This window comes from Somniosus microcephalus, chromosome 20, assembly GCF_052327205.1.
Source record: "Somniosus microcephalus isolate GS21.2 chromosome 20, FLI_Smic_1.0, whole genome shotgun sequence".
Taxonomy (NCBI): Eukaryota; Metazoa; Chordata; class Chondrichthyes; order Squaliformes; family Somniosidae; genus Somniosus; species Somniosus microcephalus.
The window spans coordinates 1834271-1856068 of NC_141006.1; the positions used below are offsets into that span (position 1 = coordinate 1834271).

At 59.1% G+C, this 21798-nt stretch overlaps 1 protein-coding gene across 2 annotated transcripts in view; it reads left to right on the forward strand.

The window, feature by feature from the left end:
- The window catches only part of osgep (O-sialoglycoprotein endopeptidase), a 173797-nt gene extending 153936 nt beyond the window's left edge, over positions 1-19861 (forward strand). Inside the window, exons 8-10 of one of the 2 annotated variants that reach the window (XM_085962286.1) lie at positions 13590-13665; positions 15965-16063; positions 19515-19861. In XM_085962286.1, the coding sequence (XP_085818412.1) occupies positions 13590-13665; positions 15965-16063; positions 19515-19554 (215 nt within the window). In that variant the 3' untranslated portion in view covers positions 19555-19861. The remainder of the gene's footprint in view (positions 1-13589; positions 13666-15964; positions 16064-19514) is intronic. The other variant, XM_085962288.1, reaches the window with a different exon arrangement.
- The last annotated feature ends 1937 nt before the right edge of the window (positions 19862-21798 follow it).

Below are 21798 nucleotides of genomic sequence, written 5' to 3' on the forward strand. Positions count from 1 at the left end.
GTGAGGCGAGGGGTCACAATGAGGCGAGGGGTCACAGTGAGGAGAGGGGTCACAGTGAGGCGAGGGGTCACAGTGAGGCGAGGTGTCACAGTGAGGCGAGGGGTCACAGTGAGGCGCGAGGTCACAGTGAGGAGCGGGGACACAGTGAGGCGCGAGGTCACAGTGAGGAGTGGGGTCACAGTGAGGCAAGGGGTCACAGTGAGGAGCGGGGTCACAGTGAGGCGAGGGGTCACAGTGAGGAGCAGGGTCACAGTGAGGCGAGGGGTCACAGTGAGGCGAGGGGTCACTGAGGAGCGAGGTCACAGTGAGGCGTGGGGTCACTGAGGAGAGGGGTCACAGTGAGGCGAGGGGTCACAGTGAGGCGAGGGGTCACAGTGAGGCGAGGGGTCACAGTGAGGCGCGGGGTCACAGTGAGGCGCGGGGTCACAGTGAGGAGCGGGGTCACAGTGAGGCGAGGGGTCACAGTGAGCCGAGGGGTCACAGTGAGGCGCGGGGTCACAGTGAGGCGAGGGGTCACAGTGAGGCGCGGGGTCACAGTGAGGAGCGGGGTCACAGTGAGGCGAGGGGTCACAGTGAGGCGCGGGGTCACAGTGAGGCGAGGGGTCACAGTGAGGAGCGAGGTCACAGTGAGGAGCGGGGTCACAGTGAGGCGAGGGGTCACAGTGAGGCGAGTGTTCACAGTGAGGAGCGAGGTCACACTGAGGAGAGGGGTCACAGTGATGTGAGGGGTCACTGTGAGGAGCGAGGTCACAGTGAGGCGAGGGGTCGCAGTGAGGCGAGGGGTCGCAGTGAGGCGAGGGGTCGCAGTGAGGCGAGGGGTCGCAGTGAGGCGCGGGGTCACAGCGAGGAGCGGGGTCACAGCGAGGCGAGGGGTCACAGTGAGGCGAGGGGTCACAGTGAGGAGCGGGGTCACAGTGAGGCGAGGGGTCACCGTGAGGAGCGGGGTCACAGTGAGGCGCGGGGTCACAGTGAGGCGAGGGGTCACAGTGAGGAGCGAGGTCACAGTGAGGAGCGGGGTCACAGTGAGGAGAGGGGTCACAGTGAGGAGCGAGGTCACAGTGAGGCGAGGGGTCACAGTGAGGAGCGGGGTCACAGTGAGGCGAGGGGTCACAGTGAGGAGAGTGGTCACAGTGAGGAGCGAGGTCACAGTGAGGCGAGGGGTCACAGTGAGGCGAGGGGTCACAGTGAGGAGCGAGGTCACAGTGAGGCGAGGGGTCAAAGTGAGGAGCGGGGTCACAGTGAGGAGCGGGGTCACAGTGAGGAGAGGGGTCACAGTGAGGAGCGGGGTCACAGTGAGGAGCGGGGTCACAGTGAGGCGAGGGGTCACAGTGAGGAACGGGGTCACCGTGAGGATCGGGGTCACAGTGAGGCGAGTGGTCACAGTGAGGCGAGGGGTCACAGTGAGGAGCGGGGTCACAGTGAGGAGCGAGGTCACAGTGAGGAGCGGGGTCACAGCGAGGCGCGAGGTCACAGTGAGGAGCGGGGTCACCGTGAGGAGCGGGGCCACAGTGAGGAGCGGGGTCACCGTGAGGAGAGAGGTCACAGTGAGGCGAGGGGTCACAGTGAGGAGCGGGGTCACAGTGAGGCGCGAGGTCACAGTGAGGAGCGGGGTCACAGTGAGGCGAGGGGTCACAGTGAGGCGCGAGGTCACAGTGAGGAGCGGGGTCACCGTGAGGAGCGGGGCCACAGTGAGGAGAGGGGTCACAGTGAGGCGAGGGGACACAGTGAGGAGCGGGGTCACAGTGAGGCGAGGCGTCACAGTGAGGCGAGGGGTCACAGTGAGGAGAGAGGTCACAGTGAGGCGAGGGGTCACAGTGAGGCGCGGGGTCACAGTGAGGAGCAGGGTCACAGTGAGGAGCGTTGTCACAGTGAGCCGAGGCGTCACAGTGAGGCGAGGGGTCACAGTGAGTCGAGGGGTCACGGAGGCGCGGGGTCACAGTGAGGAGCGAGGTCACAGTGAGGCGAGGGGACACAGTGAGGCGCGGGGTCACAGTGAGGCGAGGGGTCACAGTGAGGCGAGGGTTCACAATGAGGAGCGAGGTCACAGTGAGTCGAGGGGTCACGGAGGCGAGGGGTCACAGTGAGGAGCGAGGTCACAGTGAGGCGAGCGGTCACAGTGAGACGAGGGGTCACAGTGAGACGAGGGGTCACTGAGCCGAGGGGTCACAGTGAGGTGAGGGGTCACAGTGAGGCGCGAGGTCACAGTGAGGCGAGGGGTCACAGTGAGGCGAGGGGTCACAGTGAGGAGCGAGGTCACAGTGAGGCGAGGGGTCACAGTGAGGAGCGGGGTCACCGTGAGGAGCGGGGTCACAGTGAGGCGAGTGGTCACAGTGAGGCGAGGGGTCACAGTGAGGAGCGAGGTCACAGTGAGGCGAGGGGTCACAGTGAGGCGAGGGGTCACAGTGAGGCGAGGGGTCACAGTGAGGAGCGGGGTCACAGTGAGGCGAGGGGTCACAGTGAGGAGGGGGTCACAGTGAGGCGAGGGGTCACAGTGAGGAGCGAGGTCACAGTGAGGCGAGGGGTCACAGTGAGGCGAGGGGTCACAGTGAGGCGAGGGGTCACAGTGAGGCGAGGTGTCACAGTGAGGCGAGGGGTCACAGTGAGGCGCGAGGTCACAGTGAGGACCGGGGTCACAGTGAGGCGAGGGGTCACAGTGAGGAGCGGGGTCACAGTGAGGCGAGGGGTCACAGTGAGGCGAGTGTTCACAGTGAGGAGCGAGGTCACAGTGAGCAGAGGGGTCACAGTGAGGTGAGGGGTCACTGTGAGGAGCGGCGTCACAGTGAGGCGCGGGGTCACAGTGAGGCGAGGGGTCACAGTGAGGAGCGGGGTCACAGTGAGGCGAGGGGTCACAATGAGGAGCAGGGTCACAGTGAGGAGCGGGGTCACAGTGAGGCGCGGGGTCACCGTGAGGAGCGGGGTCAACATGAGGAGCAGGGTCACAGTGAGGCGAGGGGTCACAGTGAGGCGAGGGGTCACAGTGAGGCGAGGGGCCACAATGAGGAGCAGGGTCACAGTGAGGCGCGAGGTCACAGTGAGGAGCGGGGTCACACTGAGGCGAGGGGCCACAGTGAGGAGCGGGGTCAACATGAGGAGCGGGGTCACAGTGAGGCGCAGGGTCACAGTGAGGCGAGGGGTCACAGTGAGGCGAGGGGTCACAGTGAGCCGAGGGGTCAAAGTGAGCCGAGGGGTCACAGTGAGGCGAGGGGTCACAGTGAGGAGCGGGGTCACAGTGAGGAGCGGGGTCACAGTGAGGCGAGGGGTCACAGTGAGGAGCGGGGTCACAGTGAGGCGAGGGGTCACAGTGAGGCGAGTGTTCACAGTGAGGAGCGAGGTCACAGTGAGCAGAGGGGTCACAGTGAGGTGAGGGGTCACAGTGAGGAGCGGGGTCACAGTGAGGAGCGGGGTCACAGTGAGGAGCGGGGTTACAGTGAGGAGCGGGGTCACAGTGAGGCGAGGGGTCACAATGAGGAGCAGGGTCACAGTGAGGAGCGGGGTCACAGTGAGGCGCGGGGTCACAGTGAGGAGCGGGGTCACAGTGAGGCGCGAGGTCACAGTGAGGAGCGGGGTCACAGTGAGGCGAGGGGTCACAGTGAGGAGCGGTGTCACAGTGAGGCGAGGGGTCACAGTGAGGAGAGGGGTCACAGTGAGGAGCGGGGTCACAGTGAGGCGCGGGGTCAATGTGAGGAACAGGGTCACAGTGAGGCGAGGGGTCACAGTGAGGCGAGGGGTCACAGTGAGGAGCAGGGTCACTGTGAGGCGCGAGGTCACAGTGAGGAGCGGGGTCACACTGAGGCGAGGGGTCACAGTGAGGAGCGGGGTCAACATGAGGAGTGGGGTCACAGTGAGGAGCGGGGTCACAGTGAGGCGCGGGGTCACAGTGAGGCGCGGGGTCACAGTGAGCTGAGGGGTCACAGTGAGGCGCGGGGGCACAGTGAGGCGAGGGGTCACAGTGAGGAGCAGGGTCACAGTGAGCCGAGGGGTCACAGTGAGGCGCGGGGTCACAGTGAGCCGAGGGGTCACAGTGAGGCGCGGGGTCACAGTGAGGCGAGGGGTCACAGTGAGGCGCGGGGTCACAGTGAGGAGAGGGGTCACAGTGAGGCGACGGGTCACAGTGAGGAGCGGGGTCACAGTGAGGCGAGGGGTCACAGTGAGGCGAGTGTTCACAGTGAGGAGCGAGGTCACAGTGAGGAGAGGGGTCACAGTGAGGAGCGTTGTCACAGTGAGGCGAGGCGTCACAGTGAGTCGAGGGGTCACAGTGAGTCGAGGGGTCACGGAGGCGCGGGGTCACAGTGAGGAGCGAGGTCACAGTGAGGCGAGGGGTCACAGTGAGGCGCGGGGTCACAGTGAGGCGAGGGGTCACAGTGAGGCGAGGGTTCACAGTGAGGAGCGAGGTCACAGTGAGTCGAGGGGTCACGGAGGCGAGGGGTCACAGTGAGGAGCGAGGTCACAGTGAGGCGAGCGGTCACAGTGAGGCGAGCGGTCACAGTGAGGCGAGCGGTCACAGTGAGGCGAGGGGTCACAGTGAGGAGCGAGGTCACAGTGAGGCGAGCGGTCACAGTGAGACGAGGGGTCACAGTGAGACGAGGGGTCACAGTGAGACGAAGGGTCACAGTGAGCCGAGGGGTCACAGTGAGGTGAGGGGTCACAGTGAGGCGCGAGGTCACAGTGAGGAGCGGGGTCACAGTGAGGCGCGGGGTCACAGTGAGGAGCGAGGTCACAGTGAGGAGCGAGGTCACAGTGAGGAGCGAGGTCACAGTGAGGAGCGAGGTCACAGTGAGGCGAGGGGTCACAGTGAGGAGCGGGGTCACCGTGAGGAGCGAGGTCACAGTGAGGCGAGGGGTCACAGTGAGGCGAGGGGTCACAGTGAGGCGAGGGGTCACAGTGAGGCGAGGGGTCACAGTGAGGAGCGGGGTCACAGTGAGGCGAGGGGTCACAGTGAGGATGGGGTCACAGTGAGGCGAGGGGTCACAGTGAGGAGCGAGGTCACAGTGAGGCGAGGGGTCACAGTGAGGCGAGGGGTCACAGTGAGGCGAGGGGTCACAGTGAGGCGAGGTGTCACAGTGAGGCGAGGGGTCACAGTGAGGCGCGAGGTCACAGTGAGGACCGGGGTCACAGTGAGGCGAGGGGTCACAGTGAGGAGCGGGGTCACAGTGAGGCGAGAGGTCACAGTGAGGCGAGTGTTCACAGTGAGGAGCGAGGTCACAGTGAGCAGAGGGGTCACAGTGAGGTGAGGGGTCACTGTGAGGAGCGGCGTCACAGTGAGGCGCGGGGTCACAGTGAGGAGCGGGGTCACAGTGAGGAGCGGGGTCACAGTGAGGCGAGGGGTCACAATGAGGAGCGGGGTCACAGTGAGGCGCGGGGTCACAGTGAGGCGCGGGGTCACAGTGAGGCGAGGGGTCACAGTGAGGAGCGGGGTCACCGTGAGGAGCGGGGTCACCGTGAGGAGCGGGGTCAACATGAGGAGCAGGGTCACAGTGAGGCGAGGGGTCACAGTGAGGCGAGGGGTCACAGTGAGGCGAGGGGTCACAGTGAGGAGCGGGGTCACAGTGAGGCGAGGGGCCACAATGAGGAGCAGGGTCACAGTGAGGCGAGGGGTCACAGTGAGGAGCGGGGTCAACATGAGGAGCGGGGTCACAGTGAGGCGCGGGGTCACAGTGAGGAGCAGGGTCACAGTGAGGCGAGGGGTCACAGTGAGGCGAGGGGTCACAGTGAGCCGAGGGGTCAAAGTGAGCCGAGGGGTCACATGAGGCGAGGGGTCACAGTGAGGAGCGGGGTCACAGTGAGGAGCGGGGTCACAGTGAGGCGAGGGGTCACAGTGAGGAGCGGGGTCACAGTGAGGCGAGGGGTCACAGTGAGGCGAGTGTTCACAGTGAGGAGCGGGGTCACAGTGAGCAGAGGGGTCACAGTGAGGAGCCAGGTCACAGTGAGCAGAGGGGTCACAGTGAGGTGAGGGGTCACTGTGAGGAGCGGCGTCACAGTGAGGCAAGGGGTCACAGTGAGGAGCGGGGTCACAGTGAGGAGCGGGGTCACAGTGTGGAGCGGGGTCACAGTGAGGAGCGGGGTCACAGTGACGCGAGGGGTCACAGTGAGAAGAGGGGTCACAGTGTGGAGCGGGGTCACAGTGAGGAGCGGGGTCACAGTGAGGCGAGGGGTCACAGTGAGGAGGGGGTCACAGTGAGGAGCGGGGTCACAGTGAGGAGCGGGGTCACAGTGAGGAGCGGGGTCACAGTGAGGCGAGGGGTCACAGTGAGGAGCGGGGTCACAGTGAGGCGAGGGGTCACAGTGAGGCGAGGTGTCACAGTGAGGAGGGGGTCACAGTGAGGAGCGGGGTGACAATGAGCAGCAGGGTCACAGTGAGGAGCGGGGTCACAGTGAGGAGCGGGGTCACAGTGAGGCGCGAGGTCACAGTGAGGAGCGGGGTCACAGTGAGGCGAGGGGTCACAGTGAGGAGCGGGGTCACAGTGAGGCGCGGGGTCAGTGTGAGGAGCAGGGTCACAGTGAGGCGAGGGGTCACAGTGAGGCGAGGGGTCACAGTGAGGAGCGGGGTCACAGTGAGGCGAGGGGCCACAATGAGGAGCAGGGTCACAGTGAGGCGCGAGGTCACAGTGAGGAGCGGGGTCACACTGAGGCGAGGGGTCACAGTGAGGAGCGGGGTCAACATGAGGAGTGGGGTCACAGTGAGGAGCGGGGTCACAGTGAGGCGTGGGGTCACAGTGAGGAGCAGGGTCACAGTGAGGCGAGGGGTCACAGTGAGCCGAGGGGTCACAGTGAGGCGCGGGGTCACAGTGAGGCGAGGGGTCACAGTGAAGCGCGGGGTCACAGTGAGGCGCGGGGTCACAGTGAGGAGAGGGGTCACAGTGAGGCGAGGGGTCACAGTGAGGAGCGGGGTCACAGTGAGGCGAGGGGTCACAGTGAGGCGAGTCTTCACAGTGAGGAGCGAGGTCACAGTGAGGAGAGGGGTCACAGTGAGGTGAGGGGTCACTGTGAGGAGCGAGGTCACAGTGAGGCGAGGGGTCACAGTGAGGCGCGGGGTCACAGTGAGGAGCGGGGTCACAGTGAGGCGAGGGGTCACCGTGAGGAGCGGGGTCACAGTGAGGAGCGGGGTCACAGTGAGGCAAGAAGTCACAGTGAGGAGCGGGGTCACAGTGAAGCGAGGGGTCACAGTGAGGCGAGGGGACACAGTGAGGAGCGGGGTCACAGTGAGGCGAGGGGTCACAGTGAGGAGCGGGGTCACAGTGAGGCGAGGGGTCACAGTGAGGCGAGGGGTCACAGTGAGGCGCGAGGTCACAGCGAGGAGCAGGGTCACAGTGAGGCGAGGGGTCACCGTGAGGAGCGGGGTCACAGTGAGGCGAGGGGTCACAGTGAGGCGAGGGGTCACCGTGAGGAGCGGGGTCACAGTGAGGCGAGGGGTCACAGTGAGGCGCGGGGTCACAGTGAGGAGCGGGGTCACAGTGAGGAGCGAGGTCACAGTGAGGACCGGGGTCACAGTGAGGCGCGGGGTCACAGTGAGGCGAGGCGTCACAGTGAGCCGAGGGGTCACAGTGAGGAGCGGGGTCACAGTGAGGAGCGAGGTCACAGTGAGGCGAGGGGTCACAGTGAGGCGCGGGGTCACAGTGAGGAGAGGGGTCACAGTGAGGCGAGGGGTCACAGTGAGGAGCGGGGTCACAGTGAGGCGAGGGGTCACAGTGAGGCGAGTGTTCACAGTGAGGAGCGAGGTCACAGTGAGGAGAGGGGTCACAGTGAGGAGAGGGGTCACAGTGAGGTGAGGGGTCACTGTGAGGAGCGAGGTCACAGTGAGGCGAGAGGTCACAGTGAGGCGCGGGGTCACAGTGAGGAGCGGGGTCACAGTGAGGCGAGGGGTCACCGTGAGGAGCGGGGTCACAGTGAGGAGCGGGGTCACAGTGAGGCGAGGGGTCACAGTGAGGAGCGGGGTCACAGTGAGGCGAGGGGTCACAGTGAGGCGCGGAGTCACAGTGAGGCGCGAGGTCACAGTGAGGAGAGGGGTCACAGTGAGGAGCGGGGTCACCGTGAGGAGCGGGGTCACAGTGAGGCGAGTGGTCACAGTGAGGAGCGGGGTCACAGTGAGGAGCGAGGTCACAGTGAGGACCGGGGTCACAGTGAGGCGCGGGGTCACAATGAGGCGCGGGGTCACAGTGAGGCGCGAGGTCACAGTAAGGAGAGGGGTCACAGTGAGGCGTGGGGTCACAGTGAGGAGCAGGGTCACAGTGAGGCGAGGGATCACAGTGAGCCGAGGGGTCACAGTGAGGCGCGGGGTCACAGTGAGGCGAGGGGTCACAGTGAGGCGCGGCGTCACAGTGAGGCGCGGGGTCACAGTGAGGAGAGGGGTCACAGTGAGGCGAGGGGTCACAGTGAGGAGCGGGGTCACAGTGAGGCGAGGGGTCACAGTGAGGCGAGTGTTCACAGTGAGGAGCGAGGTCACAGTGAGGAGAGGGGTCACAGTGAGGTGAGGGGTCACTGTGAGGAGCGAGGTCACAGTGAGGCGAGGGGTCACAGTGAGGCGCGGGGTCACAGTGAGGAGCGGGGTCACAGTGAGGCGAGGGGTCACCGTGAGGAGCGGGGTCACAGTGAGGAGCGGGGTCACAGTGAGGCAAGGGGTCACAGTGAGGAGCGGGGTCACAGTGAGGCGAGGGGTCACAGTGAGGCGAGGGGACACAGTGAGGAGCGGGGTCACAGTGAGGAGCGGGGTCACAGTGAGGCGAGGGGTCACAGTGAGGAGCGGGGTCACAGTGAGGCGAGGGGTCACAGTGAGGCGAGGGGACACAGTGAGGAGCGGGGTCACAGTGAGGCGAGGGGTCACAGTGAGGAGCGGGGTCACAGTGAGGCGAGGGGTCACAGTGAGGCGAGGGGTCACAGTGAGGCGCGAGGTCACAGCGAGGAGCGGGGTCACAGTGAGGCGAGGGGTCACCGTGAGGAGCGGGGTCACAGTGAGGCGAGGGGTCACAGTGAGGCGAGGGGTCACCGTGAGGAGCGGGGTCACAGTGAGGCGAGGGGTCACAGTGAGGCGCAGGGTCACAGTGAGGCGAGTGGTCACAGTGAGGAGCGGGGTCACAGTGAGGAGCGAGGTCACAGTGAGGACCGGGGTCACAGTGAGGCGCGGGGTCACAGTGAGGCGCGGGGTCACAGTGAGGCGCGAGGTCACAGTGAGGCGAGGGGTCACAGTGAGGCGAGGGGTCACAGTGAGGAGCGGGGTCACCGTGAGGAGCGGGGTCACAGTGAGGCGAGTGGTCACAGTGAGGCGAGGGGACACAGTGAGGAGCGGGGTCACAGTGAGGAGCGGGGTCACAGTGAGGCGAGGGGTCACAGTGAGGAGCGGGGTCACAGTGAGGCGAGGGGTCACAGTGAGGCGAGGGGTCACAGTGAGGCGAGGGGACACAGTGAGGAGCGGGGTCACAGTGAGGCGAGGGGTCACAGTGAGGCGCGAGGTCACAGCGAGGAGCGGGGTCACAGTGAGGCGAGGGGTCACCGTGAGGAGCGGGGTCACAGTGAGGCGAGGGGTCACAGTGAGGCGAGGGGTCACCGTGAGGAGCGGGGTCACAGTGAGGCGAGGGGTCACAGTGAGGCGCGGGGTCACAGTGAGGCGCGAGGTCACAGTGAGGAGAGGGGTCACAGTGAGGAGCGGGGTCACCGTGAGGAGCGGGGTCACAGTGAGGCGAGTGGTCACAGTGAGGAGCGGGATCACAGTGAGGAGCGAGATCACAGTGAGGACCGGGGTCACAGTGAGGCGCGGGGTCACAGTGAGGCGCGGGGTCACAGTGAGGCGCGAGGTCACAGTGAGGCGAGGGGTCACAGTGAGGCGAGGGGTCACAGTGAGGAGCGGGGTCACCGTGAGGAGCGGGGTCACAGTGAGGCGAGTGGTCACAGTGAGGCAAGGGGACACAGTGAGGAGCGGGGTCACAGTGAGGAGCGGGGTCACAGTGAGGCGAGGGGTCACAGTGAGGAGCGGGGTCACAGTGAGGCGAGGGGTCACAGTGAGGCGAGGGGTCACAGTGAGGCGAGGGGACACAGTGAGGAGCGGGGTCACAGTGAGGCGAGGGGTCACAGTGAGGCGCGGGGTCACAGTGAGGCGCGGTGTCACAGTGAGGAGCGGGGTCACAGTGAGGTGAGGCGTCACAGTGAGGCGAGGGGTCACAGTGAGGAGAGGGGTCACAGTGAGGCGAGGGGTCACAGTGAGGAGCGGGGTCACAGTGAGGCGACGGGAGACAGTGAGGAGCGGTGTCACAGTGAGGCGAGGCGTCACAGTGAGGAGAGGGGTCACAGTGAGGCGAGGGGTCACAGTGAGGCGCGGGGTCACAGTGAGGCGAGGGGTCACAGTGAGGAGAGGGGTCACAGTGAGGAGCGGGGTCACAGTGAGGCGAGGGGTCACAGTGAGGCGAGGGGACACAGTGAGGAGCGGGGTCACAGTGAGGCGAGGGGTCACAGTGAGGAGCGGGGTCACAGTGAGGCGAGGGGTCACAGTGAGGCGAGGGGTCACAGTGAGGCGCGAGGTCACAGCGAGGAGCGGGGTCACAGTGAGGCGAGGGGTCACCGTGAGGAGCGGGGTCACAGTGAGGCGAGGGGTCACAGTGAGGTGAGGGGTCACCGTGAGGAGCGGGGTCACAGTGAGGCGAGGGGTCACAGTGAGGCGCAGGGTCACAGTGAGGCGAGTGGTCACAGTGAGGAGCGGGGTCACAGTGAGGAGCGAGGTCACAGTGAGGACCGGGGTCACAGTGAGGCGCGGGGTCACAGTGAGGCGCGGGGTCACAGTGAGGCGCGAGGTCACAGTGAGGCGAGGGGTCACAGTGAGGCGAGGGGTCACAGTGAGGAGCGGGGTCACCGTGAGGAGCGGGGTCACAGTGAGGCGAGTGGTCACAGTGAGGCGAGGGGACACAGTGAGGAGCGGGGTCACAGTGAGGAGCGGGGTCACAGTGAGGCGAGGGGTCACAGTGAGGAGCGGGGTCACAGTGAGGCGAGGGGTCACAGTGAGGCGAGGGGTCACAGTGAGGCGAGTGGACACAGTGAGGAGCGGGGTCACAGTGAGGCGAGGGGTCACAGTGAGGCGCGAGGTCACAGCGAGGAGCGGGGTCACAGTGAGGCGAGGGGTCACCGTGAGGAGCGGGGTCACAGTGAGGCGAGGGGTCACAGTGAGGCGAGGGGTCACCGTGAGGAGCGGGGTCACAGTGAGGCGAGGGGTCACAGTGAGGCGCGGGGTCACAGTGAGGCGCGAGGTCACAGTGAGGAGAGGGGTCACAGTGAGGAGCGGGGTCACCGTGAGGAGCGGGGTCACAGTGAGGCGAGTGGTCACAGTGAGGAGCGGGGTCACAGTGAGGAGCGAGGTCACAGTGAGGACCGGGGTCACAGTGAGGCGCGGGGTCACAGTGAGGCGCGGGGTCACAGTGAGGCGCGAGGTCACAGTGAGGCGAGGGGTCACAGTGAGGCGAGGGGTCACAGTGAGGAGCGGGGTCACCGTGAGGAGCGGGGTCACAGTGAGGCGAGTGGTCACAGTGAGGCAAGGGGACACAGTGAGGAGCGGGGTCACAGTGAGGAGCGGGGTCACAGTGAGGCGAGGGGTCACAGTGAGGAGCGGGGTCACAGTGAGGCGAGGGGTCACAGTGAGGCGAGGGGTCACAGTGAGGCGAGGGGACACAGTGAGGAGCGGGGTCACAGTGAGGCGAGGGGTCACAGTGAGGCGCGGGGTCACAGTGAGGCGCGGTGTCACAGTGAGGAGCGGGGTCACAGTGAGGTGAGGCGTCACAGTGAGGCGAGGGGTCACAGTGAGGAGAGGGGTCACAGTGAGGCGAGGGGTCACAGTGAGGAGCGGGGTCACAGTGAGGCGACGGGAGACAGTGAGGAGCGGTGTCACAGTGAGGCGAGGTGTCACAGTGAGGAGAGGGGTCACAGTGAGGCGAGGGGTCACAGTGAGGCGCGGGGTCACAGTGAGGCGAGGGGTCACAGTGAGGAGCGGGGTCACAGTGAGGCGAGGGGTCACAGTGAGGAGCGGGGTCACAGTGAGGTGAGGGGTCACAGTGAGGAGTGGGGTCACAGTGAGGAGTGGGGTCACAGTGAGACGCGGGGTCACAGTGAGGAGCGAGGTCACAGTGAGGAGCGGGGTCACAGTAAGAAGCAGGGTCACAGTGAGGAGCGAGGTCACAGTGAGGAGCGGGGTCACAGTGAGGCGCGAGGTCACAGTGAGGCGAGGGGTCACAGTGAGGCGAGGGGTCACCGTGAGGAGCGGAGTCACAGTGAGGCGAGTGGTCACAGTGAGGCGAGGGGTCACAGTGAGGAGCGGGGTCACAGTGAGGAGCGAGGTCACAGTGAGGACCGGGGTCACAGTGAGGCGCGGGGTCACGGTGAGGCGCGAGGTCACGGTGAGGCGAGGGGTCACAGTGAGGCGAGGGGTCACAGTGAGGAGCGGGGTCACCGTGAGGAGCAGGGTCACAGTGAGGCGAGGGGTCACCGTGAGGAGCGGGGTCACCGTGAGGAGCGGGGTCACAGTGAGGAGCGGGGTCACAGTGAGGAGCGGGGTCACAGTGAGGAGCGGGGTCACAGTGAGGAGCGGGGTCACCGTGAGGCGAGGGGTCACCGTGAGGAGCGGGGTCACAGTGAGGAGCGGGGTCACAGTGAGGAGCGGGGTCACAGTGAGGCGAGGGGACACAGTGAGGAGCGGTGTCACAGTGAGGCGAGGCGTCACAGTGAGGCGAGGGGTCACAGTGAGGCGAGGGGTCACAGTGAGGCGAGGGGTCACAGTGAGGCGCGGGGTCACAGTGAGGCGAGGGGTCACAGTGAGGAGCGGGGTCACAGTGAGGCGAGGGGTCACTGTGAGGAGCGGGGTCACAGTGAGGCGAGGGGTCACCGTGAGGAGCGGGGTCACAGTGAGGCGAGGGGTCACAGTGAGGCGAGGGGTCACCGTGAGGAGCGGGGTCACAGTGAGGCGCGGGGTCACAGTGAGGCAAGGGGTCACAGTGAGGAGCGGGGTCACAGTGAGGCGCTGGGTCACAGTGAGGCAAGGGGTCACAGTGAGGAGCGGGGTCACAGTGAGGAGCGGTGTCACAGTGAGGCGAGGGGTCACAATGAGGAGCAGGGTCACTGAGGAGCGGGGTCACAGTGAGGCGCGGGGTCACAGTGAGGCGCGGGGTCACAGTGAGGCGAGGGGTCACAGTGAGGAGCGAGGTCACAGTGAGGCGAGGGGTCACAGTGAGGTGAGGAGCGGGGTCACAGTGAGGCGATGGGTCACAGTGAGGAGCGGGGTCACAATGAGGAGAGGGGTCACAGTGAGGTGAGGAGCGGGGTCACAGTGAGGCGCGGGGTCACAGTGAGGCGATGGGTCACAGTGAGGAGCGGGGTCACAGTGAGGCGAGGCGTCACAGTGAGGCGAGGGGAAGGGACAAGGATCCCTTCGAGGAGGTTAGGTATTGGGTGGGGGCTGGGGTTGAATATGCTTTTTCTGGTGGTGTGGGGGGGTTGCAGGAGAGGGGGATGGTGCCTGAGGGAGTTATTAATGGGCGCGAGTATGGGGGGCCGGGTGATTAAGGAACGGTTCGGATTTGGCGTAATCCTGCTTTGTAACCGCACACATTGTGGTCTTGCTTCAGGCAACCTGCGCTTGCAAGAGATGATGGCGGTGATGTGTGAGGAGCGAGGTGCCAAGCTCTTCGCTACCGATGAAAGGTCAGTTTTCCTGTAATGTTTTTTGGCCTGGCAGGGAATCAAGTGACGAGGCCAAGTCTTTTCTTGATTCCTTGCCTTCGATCAGCGTACCGCAGGGATTGGTCCTTGGACCCCAGCTATTCACAATATATATTAATGATGATCTAGACAAGGGAACTAGATGTAATATCTCCAAGTTTGCAGACGACACAAAGCTGGGTGGGCGTGTGTGCTGTGAGGAGGATGCCGAGAAACTCCAGGATGATTTGGACAGGTTGGGTGATTGGGCAGAAGCATGGCAGATGCAATATAACGTGGGTAAATGTGAGGTTATCCACTTTGGTGGCAAAAACAGGAAGGCAGATTATTATCTGAATGGCAATAGATTGGGAGAGGGGGAAGTGTAACGAGACCTGGGTGTCCTTGTCCACCAGTCGCTGAAGGTAAGCCTGCAGGTGCAGCAGGCGGTTAAGAAGGCAAATAGTATGTTGGCCTTCATAGCGAGAGGGTTTGAGTACAGGAACAAGGATGTCTTGCTGCAGTTGTACAGGGCCTTGGTGAGACCACATCTTGAGTACTGTGTGCAGTTTTGGTCACCTTATCTGAGGAAGGATGTTCTTGCCATGGAGGGAGTGCAGCGAAGATTCACCAGGCTGATACCTGGGATGGCAGGAATGACGTATGAGGAGAGATTGGGTCGATTGGGCTTATACTCACTGGAGTTTAGAAGAATGAGAGGGAATCTCATTGAAACTTATAAAATTCTAACAGGACTAGACAGACTAGATGCAGGAAGGATGTTCCCGATGGCGGGGAGTCCAGAACCAGTGGTCACAGTCTAAGGATAAGGGGTAAGCCATTTAGGACAGAGATGAGGAGGAATTTCTTCACCCAGAGAGTGGTGAACCTGTGGAATTCTCTACCACAGAATGCAGTTGAGGCCAATTCATTAAATATATTCAAGAAGGAGTTAGATATATTTCTTAAGGCTAAAGGGATCAAGGGATATGGGGAGAAGGCAGGGACAGGGTACTGAATTTGGATGATCAGCCATGATCTCATTAAATGGCGGAACAGGCTCGAGGGGCCGAATGGCCTACTCCTGCTCCTATCTTCTATGTTTCTATGTTCCTAATTGTAGCCATTCCTTGCTGAATCCTGCTTTTAGTAATTGTCCGGTACACCACCTGCCCGGAAGGCACTGATTCACTGCGATCCACAGGCTGTCACCCCCTCTCGTGGTACTGCACCTAAATGATAATGCGCGAGGCTGGGCAGTGAATCTCGGCCGCGTCTTCCCACTAGGATTCATTGAGAGCCGTCGATTTGCTCCTCTGTGATCCTGAGGGTGCTCTGACCCCCCCTCACCGCTGCTTCTGCTCAATAATTCAGCCCAGGCCAGGGTGCATACCCTGGAGATCAGGAGGCAGCGCACCATCAGGACCCTGCTGTTCACGCACTGTCAACACTACCCATGGCCTGCAATCTCCATGTACAGGGTGTGGGCCTGTCGGGTTCATGCGCTGGGCTCCGCCTTGTGCCGCACTGGATCTGCACTGCCCAGCAACAACAACTTATGTTTAGATAGCACCTTTAACGTAGTGAAACGTCCCAAAACGCTTCCCAGGAGTATTACAAGACAAGAAATCTGACACTGAGACACATAAGGAGAAATGAGGGCAGGTGACCAAAAGATTGGTCAAAGAGGTCGGTTTTAAGGAGCGTCTTAAAGGAGGAAAGAGAGGTAGCGAGGCGGAGAGGTTTAGGCAGGGAATTCCAGAGCTTAGGGCCCAGGCAACAGAAGGCACAGCCACCAATGGTGGAGCGATTATAATCAGGGATGCTCAAGAGGGGAGAATTAGAGGAGCGCAGATATCTCGGGAGGTGGGGGGGTGGTGTGGGGCTGAAGGAGATTACAGAGATAGGGAGGGGCAAGGCCATGGAGGGATTTGAAAACAAGGATGAGAATTTTGAAATCGAAGCGTTGCTTAACCAGGAGCCAATGTAGGTCAGCGAGCACAGGGGAGATGGGCGAAGGGAACTCGGCGCGAGTTCGGACATGGGCAGTCGAGTTTTGGATGACCTCAGGTTTACATGGGGTGGAATGTGGCAGGCCAGCCTGGAGTGCGTTGGAATAGTCAAGTCTAGAGGTAACAAAGGCAATGGATGAGGGTTTCAGCAGCGGATGAGCTGAGGCAAGGGCCACCCACCAGAAGGAGGTGTATGGACTGTGCGCGTATAATGTCCTGTCCTTGTTATATCTCTGTATTTCACCTGATGCTGGAACAGCCCAGTTCACCATACCTGTCCTCGTTCCCAGGTTCTGTATTGATAATGGTGCTATGATAGCACAAGCCGGATGGGAGATGTTCCGGGCAGGGTATGTGACTGCACTGGAGGATTCGTGGATCACACAGAGGTAAAGACACTGCCTTTTCCGGATGATGCTGTGAGACCCCTTGGGACTATACCCCGTATAGGTCACTGCCTTCAGAGGAGAGAAGGGCTTCGAGAGGATCCAGATGCTCTTTAAGTTTGTTAGATTGTGATGGGTTGCAGTGCGTGCACACACACACAGTTAGAATCATTAGAACTAAGAGGAGGAGTCGGCCATTCATCCCCTCGAGCCTGCTCCGCCATTCAATAAGATCATGGCTGATCTTCTACCTCAACTCCACCTCCCCACGCTATCCCCACATCCCTTAATTCCCTGTGTTCCCAAAAATGTATCGATCTCTGTCTTCAATATACTCAACGACGGAGCCTCCACAGCCCCCTGTGGTGGAGAATGCCAAAGATTCACAACCCTCTGAGTGAAGAAATGCCTCCTCATCTCAGTCCTAAATGGCCGACCCCTTATCTTGAGACTGTGACCCCGTGTTCTAGATTCCCCAGCCAGGGGAAACATTTTATAGAGTCATAGACTTATATAGTCATAGAGTTATACAGCACAGAAAGAGGCCCTTCGGCCCATCGTGTCCGCACCGGCCATCAAGCCCTGTCTATCCTAATCCCTTTTTCAGGCACTTGGTCCGTAGTCTTGTATGCTATGGCGTTTCAAGTGCTGATCTAAATGCTTCTTGAATGTTGTGAGGGTTCCTGCCTCTACCACCCTTTCAGGCAGTGAGTTCCACATTCCAACCACCCTCTGGGTGAAAATTTTTTTCCTTAAATCCTCTCTAAACCTCCTGCCCCTTATCTTGAAACTATGCCCCCTGGTTATTGACCCCTCTACTAAGGGGAAAAGTTCCTTTCTATCTACCCTATCTATGCCCCTCATAATTTTGTACAGCTCAATCAGGTCCCCCCTCAGCCTTCTCTGCTCCAAGGAAAACAACCCCAGCCTGTCCAGCCTCTCCTCAGAGCTGAAGCGCTCCAGCCCAGGTAACATTTTCTCTGCATTAACCCTGTCAGGCAGCTTAAGAATTTTACATAGATTGGAGAAGTTGGGGTTGTTCTCTTTGGAGCAGAGAAAGAGGGGAGATTTAATAGAGGCGTTCAAAATAATGAGGGGTTTTGACAGAGTAAATAAGGAGAAAGTGTTTCCATTTGCAGGAGGGTTGGTAACCAGAGGACACAGAGTAAACGTAATTCATAAAAGAACCAGAGGGGAGAGGTAAGATTTTTTTTGACGCAGCAAGTTGTTGTGATCTGGAATGCGCTGCCTGAAAGGGTGGTGGAAGCAGATTCAATAGTTTTTTTTATATATTCGTGTATGGGATCTGGCCAGCATTTATTGCCCATCCCTAATTGCCCTTGAGAAGGTGGTGGTGAGCCTGGAATGGGTTAACGGTGGATAGGCAATGGCAAACATTCAGCTACAGAATTTGTTCATCCCAGTTTGGCATAAAAATAAAACAAACAAGGTGACTCAACCGTGGCTAACAAGGGAAGTTAGGGATAGCATAAGATCCAAGGAGAGGACATATAAATTGGCCAGAAAAAGCAGTAATCCAGAGGATTGGGAGCAGTTTAGGATTCAACAAAGGAGGACAAAGGGATTAATTAAGAGGGGGAAAATAGAATATGAGAGTAAGCTTTCAGGGAACATAAAAACTGACTGTAAAAGCTTTTATAGATATGTGAAGAGAAAAAGATTGGTGAAGTCAAGCGTAGGTCCCTTGCAGTCAGAATCAGGGGAATTTATAATGGGGAACAAAGAAATGGCAGACCAATTAAATACATATTTTGGTTCTGTCTTCACAAAGGAGGACACAACCTCCCAGAAATGTCGGGGAACATAGGGTCTGATGAAAGGGAGGAACTGAAAGAAATCAGTATTTGTAGGGAAATGGTGTTAGGGAAATTGATGGGATTCAAGGCCGATAAATCCCCAGGGCCTGATAATCTACATCCTAGGGTACATAAGGAAATAGCCCTAGAAATAGTAGATGCATTGCTGATCATCTTCCAACATTCGATGGAATCTGGAACAGTACCCATGGATTGGAGGGTAGCTAATGTTACCCCACTATTCAAAAAAGGTGGTAGGGAGAAAACGGGGAATTACAAGCCTGACATCGGTAGTGGGGAAAATGCTAGAGTCCATTATAAAAGATGTCATAGCAGATCACTTGGAAAACAGTGACAGGATCGGACAAAGTCAACATGGATTTACAAAAGGTAAATCGTGCTTGACTAATCTACTGGAATTTTTTGAGGATGTGACTGGTAAAATAGATAAGGGAGAACCAGTGGATGTGGTGTATTTGGACTTTCAGCAGGCTTTCGATAAGGTCCCACATAAGAGATTAGCGTGTAAAGTTAAGGCACATGGGATTGGGGGCAAGGTATTGACTTGGATAGAAAACTGGTTGGCAGATAGAAAGCAAAGAGTTGGAATAAACGGGTCTTTTTCCGAGTGGCAGGCAGTGACTAGTGGGGTACCACAGGGATCGGTCCTTGGACCCCAGCTATTCACAATATATATTAATGATCTAGACAAGGGAACTAGATGTAATATCTCCAAATTTGCAGATGACACAAAGCTGGGTGGACGTGTGTGCTGTGAGGAGGATGCCGAGAAACTACAGAATGATTTGGACAGGTTGGGTGATTGGGCAGAAACATGGCAGATGCAGTATAACGTGGATAAATGTGAGGTTATCCACTTTGGTGTCAAAAACAGGAAGGCAGATTATTATCTGAATGGCAATAGATTGGGAGAAGGGGAAGTGCAACGAGACCTGGGTGTCCTTGTGCACCAGTCGCTGAAGGTAAGCATGCAGGTGCAGCAGGCGGTTAAGAAGGCAAATGGTATGTTGGCCTTCGTAGCGAGAGGGTTTGAGTACAGGAACAAGGATGTCTTGCTGCAGTTGTACAGGGCCTTGGTGAGACCACATCTTGAGTACTGTGTGCAGTTTTGGTCGCCTTATCTGAGGGAGGATATTCTTGCCATGGAAGGAGTTCAGCGAAGATTCACCAGGCTGATACCTGGGATGGCAGGAATGACGTATGAGGAGAGATTGGGTCGATTGGGTTTGTACTCGCTGGAGTTTAGAAGAATGAGAGGGGATCTCATTGAAACTTATAAAATTCCGTTCCCCTAGTGCTGTACGAAAGGGAATTGGAGAAATACTGGAAGGGGAAAAATTTGCAGGGCTGTGGGGAAAGAGCGGGGGGCGGGGCTGCGACTGATTGGATCGCTCTTTCATAGAGCCAGCCCAGGCACGATGAGCCAAATGGCGGCCTCCTGTGCTGTGAGGCTCTATGATTCGCGTGAATGAAAAAGCTTCTCCCATCAGTCCCTCAGTGGCCCATCATCCTCTTCCATTCTTCCTTTTAGCTGATACGACAGCAGCCTCGGTGTTATTATATGAATTAACTTACGTTCAATGAGTGACTGTTTGTTTGTTTTGCCCTTTCTGCAGGTACCGGACAGATGAGGTGGAGGTGACATGGCGAGGTTAGAGGGCGCCTCTGCTGGCTCAGCCCGTGATGCACGGATTGTTCCAGAACATTCTGCATTGGCCTTTCCTCGATGACCTGGTGAAGCAGGTTGTGAATTGAGGGTCAGGACCCCAACGTTCCCCCTAAGTGGCCCAGGATACACTTTGCTCCAAGTTAACATTCGTGCATGTGAAAAAACTGTGCGCACCTCTTAAAGGGGCCGCGCACCCAAAATAAAACGAGGGGAACATTGGTCAGGACTGGATCGCACTTTGTTAACCCTCGACTCCATTTCCAAAATAAAGCTCGGAACTTCCAGCGACCAAAATGTGTCTCTTTATAATTGAGGGGGAACAAATTCCTAAAGAGAATAGGGGTACGGGGCAGGAGGTTTCGAGGGGATTTGAGGGAAATCTTTTTCACCCAGAGGGTGGTTGGAATCTGGAACTCACTGCCTGAAAGGGTGGTAGAGGCAGGAACCCTCACAACATTCAAGAAGCATTTAGATGAGCACTTGAAACGCCACAGCATACAAGGCTACGGACCAAGTGCTGGAAAATGGGATTAGAATAGACAGGGCTTGATGGCCATCGCGGGCACGATGGGCCTCGTTCTGTGCTGTATAACTCTATGACTCTAATAGGAAGTTTTTTGACCGAGCAGTACTGAGGGAGCCCTGCCCTGTCAGAGGTGCTGCCTGACTAGAGTAGACTAGGCCTGTATTCTCTAGAGTTTAGAAGAATGAGAGGTGATCTCATTGAAACATACAAAATTCTCACAGGGCTTGACAGGGTAGATGCAGGGAGGATGTTTCCCCCTGGCTGGGGAGTCTAGAACCAGGGCTTTGTATCTAACCCATGCTGTAGCTGCCGTAACAGAGAGAGAGAGGGAGGGAGGGAGGGAGGGGACCTACATTGGTTCCCGGTCTGGCAATGCTTCAATTTTAATATTCGCATCCTTGTTTTCAAATTCCTCCATGGCCTTGCCCCTCCCTATCACTGTAACCTCCTCCATCCCGGCAGCCCTTTGAGATATCTGCACTCCTCCAATTCTGGCCTCTTGTGCATCCCTGATTTAATCGCTGCACCATTGGCGGCTGTATTTTTATCTTTATTCCTCCATCTCTCTCTCTCTTTCTGCACCTTAATCTCTCCATATATATTTCTACCTCTTTTATTGCTCTCTCTCTTTGTATCTCACAGTATCGAGATTCTGGTGCTCAGTTTCTCGGGTTCGCTGGGAATTTGAGAGTGATGAAATGGGAGAATGGAAAGATGTTTTATTTAAATTTGGGGAGACAGGCTGTCGGGTCCCTGGGTTACATTCTGGGACCAGTGGGGCCCACACACAGGCTGGACAAAGACTCCTGTCCTGTATCTCTAATGCTTTTCATTATATCTCTGTATCTCTCTCACAGGCTGATAATTCAAGAGAGACATTTTAAATGCTACATTTAAAAAACTAAAGTTAAACAGAACCTGCTCCAAATACACAACAGATTCAGATCTTGTCTTTTTTTTTTATTCGTTCACGGGACGTGGGCGTCGCCGGCAAGACCAGCTTTACTGCCCATCCCGAGCTGCCCTTGAGAAGGTGGTGGTGAGCCGCCTTCTTGAACCGCTGCAGTCCGTGTTGTGAAGGTACTCCCACTGTTAGGGAGGGAGTTCCAGGATTTTGACCCAGCGATGATGAAGGAACGGCGATATACTTCTAAGTCAGGATGGTGTGTGACTTGGAGGGGAACTTGGAGGTGGTGGTGTTCCCATGCACCTGCTGCCCTTGTCCTTCTAGGTGGAAGAGGTCGCGGGTTTGGGAGGTGCTGCCGAAGGAGCCTTGGCGAGTTGCTGCAATGCATCTTGTAGATGGTACACACTGCAGCCACGGTACGCCGGTGGTGGAGGGAGTGAATGTTTAAGGTGGTGGAAGAGGTGCCAATCAAGCAGGCTGCTTTGTCCTGGATGGTGTCGAGCTTCTTGAGTGTTGTTGGAGCTGCACTCATCCAGGCAAGTGGAGAGTATTCCATCACACGCCTGACTTGTGCCTTGTAGATGGTGGAAAGGCTTTGGGGAGTCAGGAGGTGAGACACTCACTGCAGAATACCCAGCCTCTGACCTGCTCTTGCAGCCACAGTATTTATGTGGCTGGTCCAGTTAATTTTCTGGTCAATGGTGACCCCCAGGATGTTGATGGTGGGAGATTTGACGGTGGTTATGCCATTGAATGTCAAGGGACGATGACTAGACTCTCGCTTGTTGGAGATAGTCA